Source organism: Hyla sarda, chromosome 9, assembly GCF_029499605.1.
Source record: "Hyla sarda isolate aHylSar1 chromosome 9, aHylSar1.hap1, whole genome shotgun sequence".
NCBI lineage: Eukaryota > Metazoa > Chordata > Amphibia > Anura > Hylidae > Hyla > Hyla sarda.
In genome coordinates, this window is record NC_079197.1 from 44000370 (window position 1) to 44016591 (window position 16222).

The 16222-nt window shown below is 42.5% G+C and overlaps 1 protein-coding gene across 1 annotated transcript; it reads right to left on the minus strand.

Moving 5' to 3' along the window:
* Positions 1-2012: 2012 nt before the first annotated feature.
* BMP15 (bone morphogenetic protein 15) lies at positions 2013-14663 on the minus strand. The gene is made up of 2 exons (XM_056540635.1): positions 13829-14663; positions 2013-2987 (listed from the first exon to the last, which is right to left on the minus strand). Exons 1-2 carry the CDS (start codon positions 14136-14138, stop codon positions 2179-2181), a joined length of 1119 nt encoding a protein of 372 aa, XP_056396610.1. The 5' UTR covers positions 14139-14663; the 3' UTR covers positions 2013-2178.
* Positions 14664-16222: the final 1559 nt, after the last annotated feature.

A 16222-nucleotide genomic window follows, 5' to 3' on the forward strand; every position in this document is an offset into this window, starting at 1 on the left:
ATGTCCCTTTAGATGCCACTGTCAACTTTGACAGCGGCGATCTAAAGGCTTAATAGCCGGCCGCGGCAATCGCCGTATGTCGGCTATTAACGGCGGCCCCCAGCTACAGGAATCAGCTGGGGGCCGCGCGGTATGACGCGAGCTCGAGTCTGGAGCCCATGTCATACACTGCTTGCTGTCTCAGGACGAGCCGGCTCGTCCTTCATCGGCAACCGGTTAAATATTTTTGTTTATGGAATTTGGGAAAAGGGGGAGGAATTGACCTTTTAATAAGGAAGGGGTTAGTGTGAGTTTTTAAACCTTTAGTTCCCTTAGGGACTTTTAGGAGCAATCATTAGATTCCTCATACAGATCAATGTGGTTCCATAGAACCACACTGATCTGTGTGATCTGCACTCGATTGATAAAGCCTGGTCCTGCCAGGCTTTATCATTGTCAAAGCCGCAGCCAGCAAAGGACGTGAGGTAAGGCTACCTCTGGCTACCTCAGCAGTGGATCACATGAGTAGTTAATGGTACCTTTAGATGCCGCTGTCAGCTTTGACAGAGGCGATCTAAAGGGTTAATAGCCACCCAAGGCGATCGCCACAAACGCCAGCCCTCATCTGCCATTAACGCCAGCCCTCATCTACAAGAATCAGCTGGGGGCCAGCCGGTATGGCGCAGGCACGAGTCGACTCAAGCCCATGCCATACCTGCTTAACGGCACATGGACGCGTAGACACGTCCATGATCGTTAAGAGGTTAAAAGTATATGTTTCAGGGCCACATTGTCACACTGCACTGGTCCTGAGGGCTGCAATAAAACCTATGGCACACCAACAGTATATGTCAGAAATGTCTTGGCAGAACTATTTGGCCGAAGTGAACTCCAATTTTGAACTGTAGAGCCTCAGACAACTGATCATGTAGTGATAGACTGTTGAATAATGAGATTTGTCCATGCTTCAATACACGGTAAAAGCCTGACCTCGAAGCACATTACCAGGACAGTGTTTCACTTCATCTTTATGGAATTGTTTTGTTTACACTGTATACGCTGTTTTATATGAGCTGTGGGCTGCAATATGTATGTAATACAAAAAACATTGACCAAATAGGGACAAATGTAAAATGTCAGGCCACAAAAAAAAAAAAATAATAATACTCACCTGCTAAGATCCCCTACTGCTGCCATTCTGATGGCTCCCAGTTCCTGAAACTCACTGCTGGTTCCTGTAAAGTGTCAATCCTCAGCCAATCACTGATCGCAGTGGTATCCCCACCTCAGCCAGTGAGTGGGAAGTTCCTGAAAACTTTACCGCAGAAGCAGGAACAAGCCATAACAAAATGGGAGATCAGATGATGTCACACCAGGAGCTGCAGGGGACCGGATAGGAGAGTATGAACTTTTTCTTCATCTTTAATCACACCCATAGCAAAATATCAAAAAGTTTATGTGACCAGATAACCCTTATTATTCAGAGCAACTGGAAGTTATGAATATTCACACAACTTGCACACAGGAAAGAGAAAAGCTTCACCGAATACACCCTCTGAGCTCTGAACTTGTTCCACAGACTAGAACCTTAGAGAAAGCAGATTTCCCAGCCAACATAGCGCAATTTAACAATACACACATTTCAAAAACACTTTTTCTTATGACAAAGGGAAACATTACCCTTCAAAACTATCTTTCTAAAATGAAAATAAAAACATCGCCTCTAGAAGTTGGTTAAACCTACGGAAAGTTCACACGAGATTTCTGGCCTTAAAAATGGTGCACATTTATCCATAGTGTTGCCTCAAATTCCTCTAAACGCTAGCCTTTATGATGGTTAGCGTATTTGAAGCAATGTACGAGACATACAGATACCAGATGATGACTATTATTCAATTATATAAAGTCTGATCCCATTTCCTAATTTTAAAGAACCTAATTATTTGGGAGTTCTGCATATCTTTAAACCACTAAATCTATACATAGGATTACAAAAAGTGAAAAAAGTTTTATTTTCATTTTGGAGTGGGAGAGGAATACTTATACAACCATAGAAAAAGACCTGCTCTAAAGTCACATCTATAAACGTGACTCTTTAAATAACACACATATTTACACACATATCTTCAAGTAAGTTAATAAAGTGGCTTTATAAAGTGCTTGATTTTCTTCTGCTCTTAGCTGGCAGTCTCTGTTCTCTTACCGACAGGTGCACGATTCGGCAATCATATTTTCATATTCTTTATAAAGAATATTACCTCCAGGTTCAATCATAAGGACGCTTATTGGACCATAGGAGTAAGGGACACAAGAAGGACGTGGAACATTTCCATCAACCACCTGATTGATAAAGTTCTGAATAATGGCATGGTTGGGTGAATTATACCCTGAATGTAGAAGTTTGGGGCAGTCTCCCTTGCAGTAGCCAGGATTATACCTGTGTGGTGCAATAATCCAGTGATCCCATCCTAGTTGATGAAAACTAACCCAGAATGGACGCAGGGAGCAATGATTCTTGAGTTGTTCACTTTGGTTGGAAATTTTTGGAAGCTTAATGCCAAAAGTCCCCACTTGACGTGGTTTCCTGTTCAACACATGTGGCATAGCCTTTTCTGCTACTGTATTTAAAACCTTCTCAGTCGACTGATTATGGACTTTAGGGTTGAAGTAGATGAGTAAGAAAGGGATGTGGGAGGCAGAAACACCCAGCGATCTTGTGTTGCGTTTCCCAATACGCCGGCATACGAGCTGGACATGTAAACTTTGGTTTGTATCTTCCAGTAGAGATCTGATGTGGGAAGTGATATCTGTCTCAGCCCACATCCTAATTCCAGGTGGAACTCTTGTCTTGGAGAAGAGACCAGCACTTGGCAGAGGATCCACCTTACATATGGAAAAACTGTCTCCAAAATACATTGTTCGGGGATACATCACAGTTGCCTTTACCAGCTCCTCTGTTTTTAGGTTACGCAGGTTAAATTTAAGATTTTGTATCTTCCACTTTTTTTCTGTAAAAAGAAAAAAAAACTACTTCATTGTGGGCACAGTGTGAATATATTTAAGTGACAATGAACAGAAAAAAAAGGTTATGTGAAGTGGTGTCAACTAGTAAAACCAAATGGAAAGAGGATCTGAGCTGGGTGTCCAAGACAATCCCTACATGAACTTCCTGTAGAAAATGGCTGATCTACAACCCATATTTTACAAAAGACAATAGACATAAATATTCTTAGATTTACTTCTCCATAAATACTATTAGCCACCAAATCTAAAGCATATCCATGTCAGAAGTGCTCCAAGCGATGGAGAATCCTTTTAACTCTGTTCTAAGCTGCTAAATCGAAGAGTATAGAGAATGGTCAGAAGTCCTATAGAGTGGACAGGATTAAGCTCTTGGAGCTAGGCACCTGGGAGAAATAAGAGATACTCTTTAATTACACTTTTATAGCCTAGGTATATTTAAAAGGGGTACTCCACTGGAAAAAAAATTTTTTTATCAACTGTTAATCAGATTTGTAAATTTCTTCTATTTAAAAATCTTAATCCTCCAAGTACTTAGTTGCTATATGTTCTACAGGAAGTTCTTTTATTTTTGAATTTCCTTTCTGTCTGACTACAGTGCTCTCTGCTGACACCTCTGTCCATTTTAGGAACTGTTCGGAGCAGGATAGGTTTTCTATGTGGATTTGCTACTACTCTGGACAGTTCCTAAAATGGACAGAGGTGTGAGTAGAGAGCACTGTGGTCAGACAGAAAGGTAACTGTTGTGACACCAGGGTGCGGGTTCCTCTGCATATATATATATCCTACCGCCACCCGTCCCAGGAACGATAGGGAGGAATAAAGGATTGTCCAAAACCGGAATTGTAATAAACTGGAAATAACTTTACTGCAGATTTTATGCAGGATGCAATCAGCAAACAGTCTATACAGAGGACCGGTATTTAGGCTCCTCACAGGTTGGTTGAGACCTTGTAGGGAATAAGCTTTGAGGTTTGCTTTACACTGTTCCACTGAATTTAGGGGTTTGATTTAGGTTCAGTAGTCACGTAGAATTAGCTGGATTGGAGTTAGGTAGACTCACGGTTATCAAGAAATTGAAGAGATAGGCTTCAGGTCTAATTAGTCTTGTAGATTTGCACAGAGCTCCGCTCGCTGTCATGTCCCGGGGGAAAGAGAGCAATGATTGGACACACTCCCTTATATCTGAAGGGGCAGGCTCAAAGCTTATTGGTTCCCCAAACCTGTCAGTCCTATTACAAAGGATTGTGGTACATCACATGACTAAATCACATGACCTGAAAATGTCCTTAACATTAGCATAACACATTTACTATAGATCACATGACCCAAGGTCCTGTAAGTAACTGTTATATTAAAAAACATATTAAATATATACAATAAATTACATTTTGATGAGGTGACTGAGGGTTATCCCACTGAGAGAATCCTAACAGCACGAAGGAACTCTGACTATAGGGACTTACGACACAAGGTACAAGACCATGTCCAGTACCGGGACACCACACCAATATTAAGGTCAAAATCTATAACAAATCTTTTGTATTTCATTTTCTTGGGAACATACCCAAATAGTAAAAATGAGAAGGCCTGTTGTCCACATGTTGCCAATACACACAACTGACACCTTCCTATGCACATCTTCCAAACTACAATCCAGGATGAATCTACAATAATAAAGCAGCTGGCACAGAGCTGGGTGGCACCTACTGCACCTTGCCAGCAGTCTTTCTTTAGCCTTGACCCTGTGAATTAGGCTAGAATTTCACTGAGGTTTTAAATTATTATTATTATTATTTTTAGAATCATTTTTTTTTTATTGGAAAGCAGGGAACAATTATCGGGAACAGGGCAGGGGAATAGCTGCCGATAATATAAAACTAATGAACATGTATGATTTTTTTAATGTGTCATTTATTAATTTTGTGTAATATGTATTTTTATGTATAATGTATGTGTTTAACTTACTTTTTATTTTAGGTACTTTAAATTTCTCTCAGTGCTGCGCTACTTCCATCATGGAACAGACTTTGTTTCATGATGGGAATTTGTAGTTCAGCTGCTGAGGGACCGATGGCACCAGGTCTCACTCCTGAGACCCGCTGCCATCGAAAGTTCACTACTAGTAAATTTATATTTCCCAGTCATCATTGGTTTCCTCCATTTGACCAATGAGGGCTGATTGGCCCTCAATCAGTGGTGACCAATGAGAGCAGCCAGCAGGTAATATGAATTTATTATAGAACTCAGCATCCTTTTCTTTACTGTATCGCCGCTCCCTCCAGCCACCCGCCCCTACTGAGCTACCGCAATCACCGCTGCTGTGAGCCCCTAATCCCCGCTCGCCTCCGCTTCTCATCCTGTTACCTACAGACAGGACTACATCTCCCAGCGTGTCCTGACAGGGAGGACATGCTGGAAGTTCAAAAAGGATGCGGGAATCGTCGTTCCTGCAATATAGGTCACATATGATGAGGGACCGGCGGTACCCGCAGACAGTTTTCAAACATGTATCTCTCACTATTTGTTAACTGTCCGCAGGTACCGCCGGTCCCTCATCATACACAGTTACAGACATCTATAAATTTGAGTCCAGAAATATATATTTTTATTACATTATTATTGAGCCCCTCAGCCCTGCCTGTCTCTGCATCGCTCCCCGCTCACTGTTAGGACATGCTGGGAGTTGTAGTCGTGTCTGTAAGTAACAGGGAGCGATGCAGAGGTGAGCGGGGATTAGGGGCTCACTTGGTGATTGCAGTGGCTCAGTAGCGGCGGGCGGCTGGAGGGAGCAGGGATACAGGAAAGAAAAGGATGCCAACTTCTAAAATAAATTCATATTGCCGCTGGCTGCCCTTAATGGTCACCACTGATTGACCAATGAGGGCTTCTGGTGGCCAATATGAACTTGGTTGCCTCCTATTGACCAATGATGGCTTCTGGTGGCCAATATGAACTTGGTTGCCTCCTATTGACCAATGATGGCTTCTGGTGGCCAATATGAACTTGGTTGCCTCCTATTGACCAATGAGGGCTTCTGGTGGCCAATATGAACTTGGTTGCCTCCTATTGACCAATGATGGCTTCTGGTGGCCAATATGAACTTGGTTGCCTCCTATTGACCAATGATGGCTTCTGGTGGCCCATATGAACTTGGTTGCCTCCTATTGACCAATGATGGCTTCTGGTGGCCAATATGAACTTGGTTGCCTCCTATTGACCAATGATGGCTTCTGGTGGCCAATATGAACTTGGTTGCCTCCTATTGACCAATGAGGGCTTGGACAGGGAAATATGAATTTACTAGTAGTGAACTTAGGTTTTGAGCAGCCCCTGCTGGCTGGGGAGCAGAGCAGCATGCCACACGCGTGCCCAGCTTTCAAGTTATGATGGCAGCGGGTCTCAGGAGTCCAGGGAAATTTAAAAGTACCTAAAATAAATTTTAAAAAAAGTTAGTAAAACACATATAATATACATAAAAATACATATTACACAAAAAATTTAAGTTTTCCCAAAAAAACGCCATTATGTGTAGCTATAATGACAGATATAAATCTCATGGCACAGATGACAGTTTTATAAGTGGAACATGCCCCATTACAGATTTTGCTTTCCACAGCCCTTTAAAGTGTAGCTGTCATGATGTGCCACAGTAAGATATGTTTAAAGGGGTACTCCGGTGGATTTTTTTTTTTTTTTTTAAATCAACTGGTGCCAGAAAGGTAAACAGATTTTTAAATGACTTCTATTAAAAAAAATCTTATTCCTTCCAGTACTTATTAGCTGCTGAATACTACAGAGGAATTTTTTTTTGAACACAGCTCTCTGCTGATATCTCAGTCCATTTTAAGAACTGTCCAGAGTAGCAGAAAATCATCATAGCAAACATATGCTGCTCTTGACAGTTCCTAAAATGGAGATGTCAGCAGAGAGCACTGTGTTTCAAAAAGAAAATAATTTCTTCTGTAGTATTCAGCAGCTAATAAGTACTGGAAGGATTAAGATTTTTTAATAGAAGTAATTTACAAATCTGTTTAACTTTCTGGCACCAGTTGATTTAAAAAAAAAAAAAGTTTCCACCGGAGTACCCCTTTAACCCCTTCATGACCCAGCCCATTTTCACCTTCATGACCTGGGCATTTTTTGAAAATCTGACCACTGTCACTTTAAACATTAATATCTCTGGGATGCTTTTACTTATCATTCTGGTTCCGAGATTGTTTTTTCGTGACATATTCTACTTTATGTTATCGGTAAAATTTCACTGATATTTGTATCCTTTCTTGGTAAAAAATCTAAAAATTTCATGAAAATTTTGAAAATTTAGCATTTTTCTAACTTTGAAAGTCTCTGCTTGAAAGGAAAATGGATATTCCAAATAAATTACATATTGATTCACATATACAATATGTCTACTTTGTGTTTGCATTAAAAAATTGACAAGTTTTTACTTTTGGAAGACACCAGAGGCTTCAAAGTTCAGCAGCAATTTTCCAATTTTTCTCAAGATTTTCAAAATCGTAATTTTTCAGCGCCCAGTTCAGGTTGGAAGTGGATTTTAAGGATCTTCATATTAGAAATACCCCATAAATGACCCCATTATAAAAACTGCACCCCCCAAAGTATTCAAAATGACATTCAGTGAGTGTTTTAACCCTTTAGGTGTTTCACAGGAATAGCAGCAAAGTGAAGGAGAAAATTCTAAATCTTCATTTTTTACACTCGCATTTTCTTGTAGACCCAATTTTTTTATTTTTACAAGGGGTAAAAGGAGAGAAATCACCCTAAAATTGGTAACCCAATTTCTCTTGAGTAAGGAAATACCTCATATGCATATGTAAAGTGTTCGGCGGGCGCAGTAGAGAGCTCAGAAGGGAAGGAGCGACAATGGGATTTTGGAGAGTGAGTTTTTCTGAAAGGGTTTTTGGGGGGCATGTCCCATTTAGGAAGCCCCTATGGTGCCAGAACAGTGGACCCCCCCACATGTGACCCCATTTTGGAAACTATAACCCTCATGGAATTTAATAAGGGGTGCAGTGAGCATTTACACCCCACTGGCGTTTGACAGATATTTGAAACAGTGGACTGTGCAAATCAAAAATTTTATTTTTCATTTTCACAGACCACTGTTCCAAAACTCTGTCATACGCCAGTGGGGTGTAAATGCTCACTGCACCCCTTATTACATTCCGTGAGGGGTGTAGTTTCCAAAATGGGGTCACATGTGGATATTAATTGTTTTGCGTTTGTCAGAACTGCTGTAACAATCAGCCACCCCTGTGCAAATCGCCTCAAATGTACATGGTGCACTCTCCCTTCTGGGCCTTGTTGTGCGCCCCCAGAGCACTTTGCGCCCACATATGGGGTATCTCCGTACTCAGGAGAAATTGCGTTACAAATTTAGAGGGTCTTTTTTCCCTTTTACCTCTTGTGAAAATGAAAAGTATAGGGCAACACCAGCATGTCAGTGTAAAAAATTAATTTTTTTACACTAACATGCTGGTGTAGACCCCAACTTCACCTTTTCATAAGGGGTTAAAGAAGAAAAAGCCCCCCAAAATTTGTAAGGCAATTTCTCCCGAGTACGGCGATACCCCATATGTGTCCCAAAACTGTTGCCCTGAAATACGACAGGGCTCCAAAGTGAGAGAGCGCCATGCGCATTTGAGGCCTGAATTAGGGATTTGCATAGGGGTGGACATAAGGGTATTCTACGCCAGTGATTCCCAAACAGGGTGCCTCCAGCTGTTGCAAAACTCCCAGCATGCCTGGACAGTCAATGGCTGTCCGGCAATACTGGGAGTTATTATTTTGCAACAGCTGGAGGCTCCGTTTTGGAAACAGTAGCGTACCAGACGTTTTTCATTTTTTGGGGGGAGGGGGGCTGTGTAGGGGTATGTGTATATGTGGTGTTTTTTACTTTTTATTTTAGGTTAGTGTCAGTGTAGTGTAGTGTTTTTAGGGTACAGTCACATGGGCAGAGGTTCACAGCAAGTTTGCCGCTGGAAGTTTGAGCTGCAGCGCAAAATTTGCGCCATCTCAAACTTGCAGCACTCACTGTAAACCTCCGCCCATGTGAGTGTACCCTGTACATTCACATTGGGGGGAGGGGGCAAACATCCAGCTGTTGCAAACTCTGAGCATGCCCTTTGGCTGTCCGTGCATGCTGGGAGTTGTAGTTTTGCAACAGCTGGAGGAACACTGGTTTGGAAACACTAAGTTAAGTAATAAACTTTCAAGTGTTTTGCAACCAAACTTAGTGTTTCCAAACCAGTGTGCCTCCAGCTGTTGCAAAACTACAACTCCCAGCATGCATGGTCTGTCAGTGCATGCTGGGAGTTATAGTTTTGCAACAATTGCAACAGCTGGAGGCACTGAGGTAGGAAACTGACAATGTTTCCCAACTAGTGTGCCTCCAGTTGTTGCAAAACTACAACTCCCAGCATGCCCAGACTGCCAAGGCATGCTGGAAGTTGTAGTTCGGCAATATCTGAAGGATCAGATGTTGCCGAACTACAACTTCCAGCATGCTTGGGCAGTCTGGGCATGCTGGGAGTTGTAGTTTTGCAACATCTGGAGGTCCACAGTTTGGAGACCACTGTATAATGGTCTCCAATCTGTGCTCTTCCAGATGTTAGAGAACTACAACTCCCAGCATGCCTGGACAGACTGAGCATGCTGAGATTTGTAGTTTTGCAACATCTGGAAGAGCACAGATTGGAGACCATTATACAGTGGTCTCCAAACTGTGGACCTCCAGATGTTGCAAAACTACAACTCCCAGCATGCCCAGAAAGCCAAAGGCTGTCTGGGCATGCTGGGAGTTGCAGTTTTGAAACTCTCAGAGGCAGCAGTGAGATCGCTTTACGGCGATCTCACTGCTGCCAATGAAGATGCCGCACTGCTGCCGGAAACTCACCTCCGGGACGCAGCGCAGCCGGGACCGCATGGAGGACGCCGGGACCGCACGGAGGACGCCGGGACCGCTCGGGACACCGCTCCGACGGGTAAGTGACGCCGGGGGACGGATCAGGGACACTTAGCAGAGCGGTGTGTGTCCCGATCCCCGTGATCGGGACTCACACACCGCGCTGCTAAGTATTTTCATAGCGAAACGCTGCTATCAGCTAGTCAGATTTGACCAGCTGATAGCAGCGATCGCTGGGGGGGGGGGAGGGGGACGAAACCCCCCGTGGTCGCATGGTAAGATGGCTGGCTATCAGTGATAGCCACCATCTTTCCGGGCGCTGCGGGATGCCGCGAGTAGCGGCAGTAATGTCCATGACGTACCTGTATGTCATGGGTCGGGAACACCTTGCCACCCATGACGTACAGGTATGTCATAGGTCGGGAAGGGGTTAAATATTCAGGGCAATCTCATAGCCCAAAACTTGTTTGTCGATTGATGCAATCAGAAGTCAGAATGTCAGCAGCTCCATATAAGTGTATATGGCTTCTGTTATTCCTACTCCTGGTCATGTCAGTCTCAGGCCATGAGATTGCCGTTTAAAGGGATATTCCGGCCAAATACATCTTATCCCCTAACCAAAGGATAGGAGATAAGATGTCTGATCGCCTGGGGCCCGCCGCTGGGACTCCCCGCAATCTCCGTTCAGCACCCGCATTCTATGCGGGGCTGCGTCTCCAGTCTCAGAAACCTTTGTTTCCTGGACTGGAGACGTGATGTCATGCCCCCTTGTGAAGGCACACCCCCTCCATTCTTGAAGAGGCATGATGGCCGGGCGAGCGGGAAACATGCTGTAAGTTCGCAATCAAATCCACCCGTGTGTACAAGCCCTTAGGGTAGGAACACTCACTGCCGATATCTTCCATTGTGTTTGCAGCAGAAGTGGATATAGCTGGAAGTTGAAAATATAACCCTGTCCTTGATATTTCTCCTTCCAGTTGGCTCCACTCCTCCTCTGGTACATTTTCTGCTGCAGAAAATCTGCACTATATCTGCAATGTGTGTTTCTACCCTTAAGTAGGGGTTATCCAAGATTAGACTTCTAGAAACAGTGCCACTCTTTTCCTCTGTGTGTAGTATTGCAGCTCAGTTCCATTTAACAATAAATTAGCTATGTTTTTCTCATTATGGATATCCCCTAAATCTGTCAGGGGTTTCATAGTAAAGGCTAATGCATCATTTTGGAGCTTGCTGTCCTAAACACATATTTCATTATATCTGTCTGCAAACACAACAGATGCAGTGTGGCCATGGTAGAAGTAGCTCAATGTTATACAAGTAAGAACAATAAACATCTGTCCAACATGCTGTAACAGTAATGCTGGGACAAATCCACAGTGGTAAAATCTGCAAAAAAATAAAAATAACAAAAATAAAAAACTTAAGGAAAGAAAAATGATAGATGTAAATTTTTATTTTGACTTAAACCATTGAGATAAATAGGGAAAATCCACAACAACCCCTCGGCGTATTAGCAAGATACTGCAGATTTCAAATTAAAGCTGCAAGTTAATTGCTGCATCATGTGGATGATGTGTTAAACTCCCATCCACTTTGCTGGCAGTATATACAGCTAAGTTTCTACTTGTTTATTTATTTTTTTTAAACGCCAAGAAAATGTCAATTCTGCCGCATGGCGTTTTTTCAGCCAAAAAACACTCCGGCCAGATGTTAGCTGTAAATCAATGAGAAATCGCTAAATTCTTATTCCAATTGGCGTTTTTTACTTTGGCGTTTTTTCACTCTTTTTTGTGATGATGGGAGTAGTAGTACCTGTACTAATTGACAGATCGCCCGTTGCGATTCTCCTGTATAATGTATAGATACGTCCGGCCGCTCGTCTATGGTCCCCTGCACTGCCGTATAAATACACCTTTTCATATTTCTCGCAGAGAGCTGTGATTGGCCAGATGGTTCCAGCCAATCACAGCTCTCTGTGGGAAATATGAATAGGTGTATATATACGTCAGTGCAGGGGACTATAGAAGAGCGGCCGCCGCATCTATACATTATACAGAAGGGTCACAGCGGGTGTCAGGAGTAACAACCACTGTGATCTTTCCTTAACTGCAGGTACTACTATTCCCAACATGGAGCACACTCTGCTCCATGCTGGGAGCTTTAGTACCTGCATTAATAGACAGATATCAACAGGTGTCAGAAGTTAAACTCTCTGCGATCTATCTATTAATGCAGGCACTACAGCTCCCAGCATGGAGCAGAGTGTGCTCCATGTTGGAAGTAGTACTACCTGCAGGTAAGAACATATCACAGCAGGTATCGCTACTGACACCCACTGCGATCCTCCTGTCTATAGCAGAGATGCGGAGCGGCTCTATACAGCGCTCACATCTCTGCTCTGTACTCCGGCCGGCCACTCACTCACTCCCTCAGAGAGCGGTGATTGGCTGCAACCATCCGGCCAATCACCACTCTCGGTGGAAAATATGAATGAGTGATGTTCTATTCACATCACTGGCCGGAGTACAGAGCAGAGATGTGAGCGCTGTATAGAGCCACATCACTGCTATATTATGGATGATCGCATCGGGTGTCACGACTGAGACCCTGGGCGATGTGTCTATTAGTACAGGTACTACTACTCCCATCATGGAACAGTCTGTTCCATGCTGGGAGTAGTAGTACTACCTAAAATTTAAAAAAAAAAAAAAAAAAGAGAAAAAAATTTTATTAACAATGAATAAAAAATGTGGTTATAATACATACATTTCGTTAAATTTAAATTTTTCCATCACTACTGCATCTTTATTTTTATATTATTTTTTGGTACCCAACAAATTTTGGGTACCAAAAAATAAATAAATAAATAAAAAACTGCCAAGGTGCAATTTCAACACAAATGAAAAAACGCCAGGAAATTTTTTTCAGGCGTTTTTTCTTGCGTTTTTTTTTTTCAAACCAAATTACGCAGGACGAAAAAAACCAAAGTAGAAACTTAGCCTAATATACAACGTGGATTTGTGCCTGCAAAATCCAGATGGAAAATTTGCAGCATATCTGCCACATGTGAACATGCACTTACTGTTTGTATCATGGTGTCCCACAAGTTTCGGGGTTCCTTGAGCCCTGCTTAGAGATGCTTTGCAAAGCACTTCAATATATTGGACCAAATGATAGCACTGAACAAAAATGATAGAATGCTCTACCTACCCCTACACAAAGCTTCTTTAGGACAGGAAGGGTATTAGCGGACCACCAGCAGTAGAATGATTTTTTAGGGGTTCCACTGTGGTAATAGTGTTAAGAATCCCAGGTTTACAGAATCAGTCATTTCAGAATATATATATAAAAAACTAAATAAATAAATAAACCCAATCCACCCACTGTAGTCTCAAGTGCAATTGTAGCAAATATCCAAGATGTCTAAAAGGACAGTGAAGGACGATTTGGGCCCAAAATTAATGCTTTTAAAAACAATAAGAAATGTATACACCACGTTTGAAATATAAATACACCAATGTTTGAAATATTAAGTGCATATCTACTCTATCGGCTATTTTCACATTATCACATAAACTTATGGCAATTGGTGGCATGCATCAGCTCCAATGTAAAAAAAAAATTTTTTTTTTTTAACCATGTATACTGTGGCAGCAAATAAATGTAATCCCCATAGTAAATCACCTACATAGAGGCAAAATTTACATTCTTTTGAACTCTTTCATGTAGTAAGGTCTACAGAGACTGAGATATCCCAGTACATGCAGAAAACAGGTACTCAACTCTTTGGACTGGTGTGAAAACAGCCCTATCCACTGACTCAGATTATAACCTAAAAACTCATTCATAGTGGGAACGAGGCCTTATATAACTATATCCCAAAAGCGTTGTTGGTCTCACCCGAGATAAAAGGTGCTTGATGGACAGGCCTTACAAGTCTCACTGCGGCTCCAGCTGGTCTACTTGCTTTCGGTCTTCCATCGCCGTCCGCTGACCTTTTGTACAATTCTAGCATGAAGTGTAGGTGCTGTACACTCAGATCATGTTTTGCTGACATTCGAGGCTTCATAGGCCCATGGTCCATCAATGTCCGAATCAATGGCAGAGAATGAGACCTCATGATGGCACCTAAACCATTCATCCCTATAGGAGGGGGCGCTACAATGATAAGCAGCCCGAGGAGCATCAGATTTGGAGGTGCAGGCATCATTGCAGCAGTCTATCATGTGGCAGTATCATGGAGGGAAGCATAGGGAGCAGGTCTTAACAGACTCATGGAAAGGGGAAAAGACTCTAGAAGGCAGCAGTATCATCTTTGTCTCACCCAGGTGCAGCCATTACTTAAAATGGGAGGAGTACAAAGTAGTTAATGTCCTATATATTGTATTAATGTCCTATATCTTGCTGAACTACTCTGCAGCAAGTGAGCTTTCTCTTCTTTTTAATAAGTTCATACAGAGATACTTTGCAGACCAAACCAGGGCACTCAGGTTAATTCCCCGGATAAGGAGGGAGGCTTCCTTGTCCTGTCTTATATAGAATGGCCCTGCTTTCTGACAAGAACGGGAACTGGACCTCCCACTTAACCCATTCACCTTGACATCCAGCAGGTGTAGTGGTACGAACACACTACGTTCCTGCCCCTGTTAGGGTAGAAACACACTACGCTCTGGCCCCCATTAATCGTAGCTGTCGGCATCCTGCTGAAAACGGCTGCCAACGTATACTGTTAATGGGAGCAGAACACCCCATTCACTTCTGCTGCCGAACGGAGTCACCTCTTGTGACTCCGGGACATATGCGCTTTTTTAGTTCACTCATGACAGGGCTGTTACACTTTTAAATAGCTCACACGTCCCCGAAAGGAATGACTAGATGACTCCTTTTGGCCATAGAACTGAATGGGGTCCGCTGCGCATGGAGATTCCGCATAAGCAGAGCCCCATTGACTTCAACGGGATTCTTCACTGTGCACACCTCTGAATTTCCGAAACATTTGACACGGAAATTCTAATTCTGGTGTCCACAGAAAGATGAACACATCCATTCTTTCTGCGGACTCTGCACTGAATGCATTGCCGTCTATGAGACGGCACATTTCCGTGCGGTCCTAGTGCAGGCATATTGTGCCGCCACCTGCAGTCTTCAGAATGTACCCACAGAGATTTTCCGTGTGGACATTCCGTAGTGTGAACATAGCACTAATGGGAGCACTGGATCCCATTCACTTATATGGCTGAAAGGGGTCACCCAGTGACTCCTTTTGGGACATATGCGCTATTTTCAAAGTGCAACAGCCCCCAACATGAGTCCGCTTCAAACAGCAGGCACTTAGAAAGGGTGCATGCACACCACGTTTTTGCAAGTTCCCGTATCAGGTTTATGATGAAAAACTGATTCCTCAAAACCTGACTAAACTGTATAAAAATGTGTGTACAAATTTTAACCCATATACGGTTGAAAACCGTATATGGTTTGAAAAATGATGTCCGGTTGCATCCGTTTTTTTAAGAAAAAAACGTATACGTTTTTAACTTTTTACTCCATTTTGAATAAAGTTTTACTTGTTTGATTGAAATTCCAAGAAAAAAAACTGTGCAAAGTCAAAAACCATATGGTGAAAATCACATGGAACCGTACGCACATACAGTTCTGTACGGTTCCCATTGACTCTCATGTTTTAAAAAAAACGTATACGGTTTAATACAGTTTTTCACCTGGACCAAAAAACCTAGTAGACTACAGTTTTGGGTACGGGTAAAAAAATCGAACAAAACCGTATAAATTGCAAAATGGACTAAACCGGATGATGCGTTTGACATAGGGTTTAGAATGTTAAGTCAATGCATATGGTTGTCTATACGGTTCCATAAGTTTTTTAACTTAAAACCGTATACGGGAACTGTATAGCAACAATGTGGTGTGCATGCACCCTAAGCCTCCCCCTTTGTGGAGTAGTTGCCCACAGCTCTTTAGGGGCTCTTTGGAAAATGAAAACAGCAACCTAAATTGTTGCTATGGGCAACTGCAGTACTAATACATTGTAGTAAATTTTATAAAAATGTGTGAGAGAACCAATCACAGCTCAGCTTTCACTTTACCAGCGCTCGTTTAGATAGGATAGCTGGGATGTGATTGGTTCTTTATGGGCAAAATCTCTCCAGTTTTTCTCTCACACAATTTTATAAATCTGGGCAAGTCGGGGGGAATTTATTGTGGACGGACATTTTACATGCCATTTTTGTCTGAAAATAAGTGGTGTGGACCTAGCCTTAGGGTATATTCACATGGGTG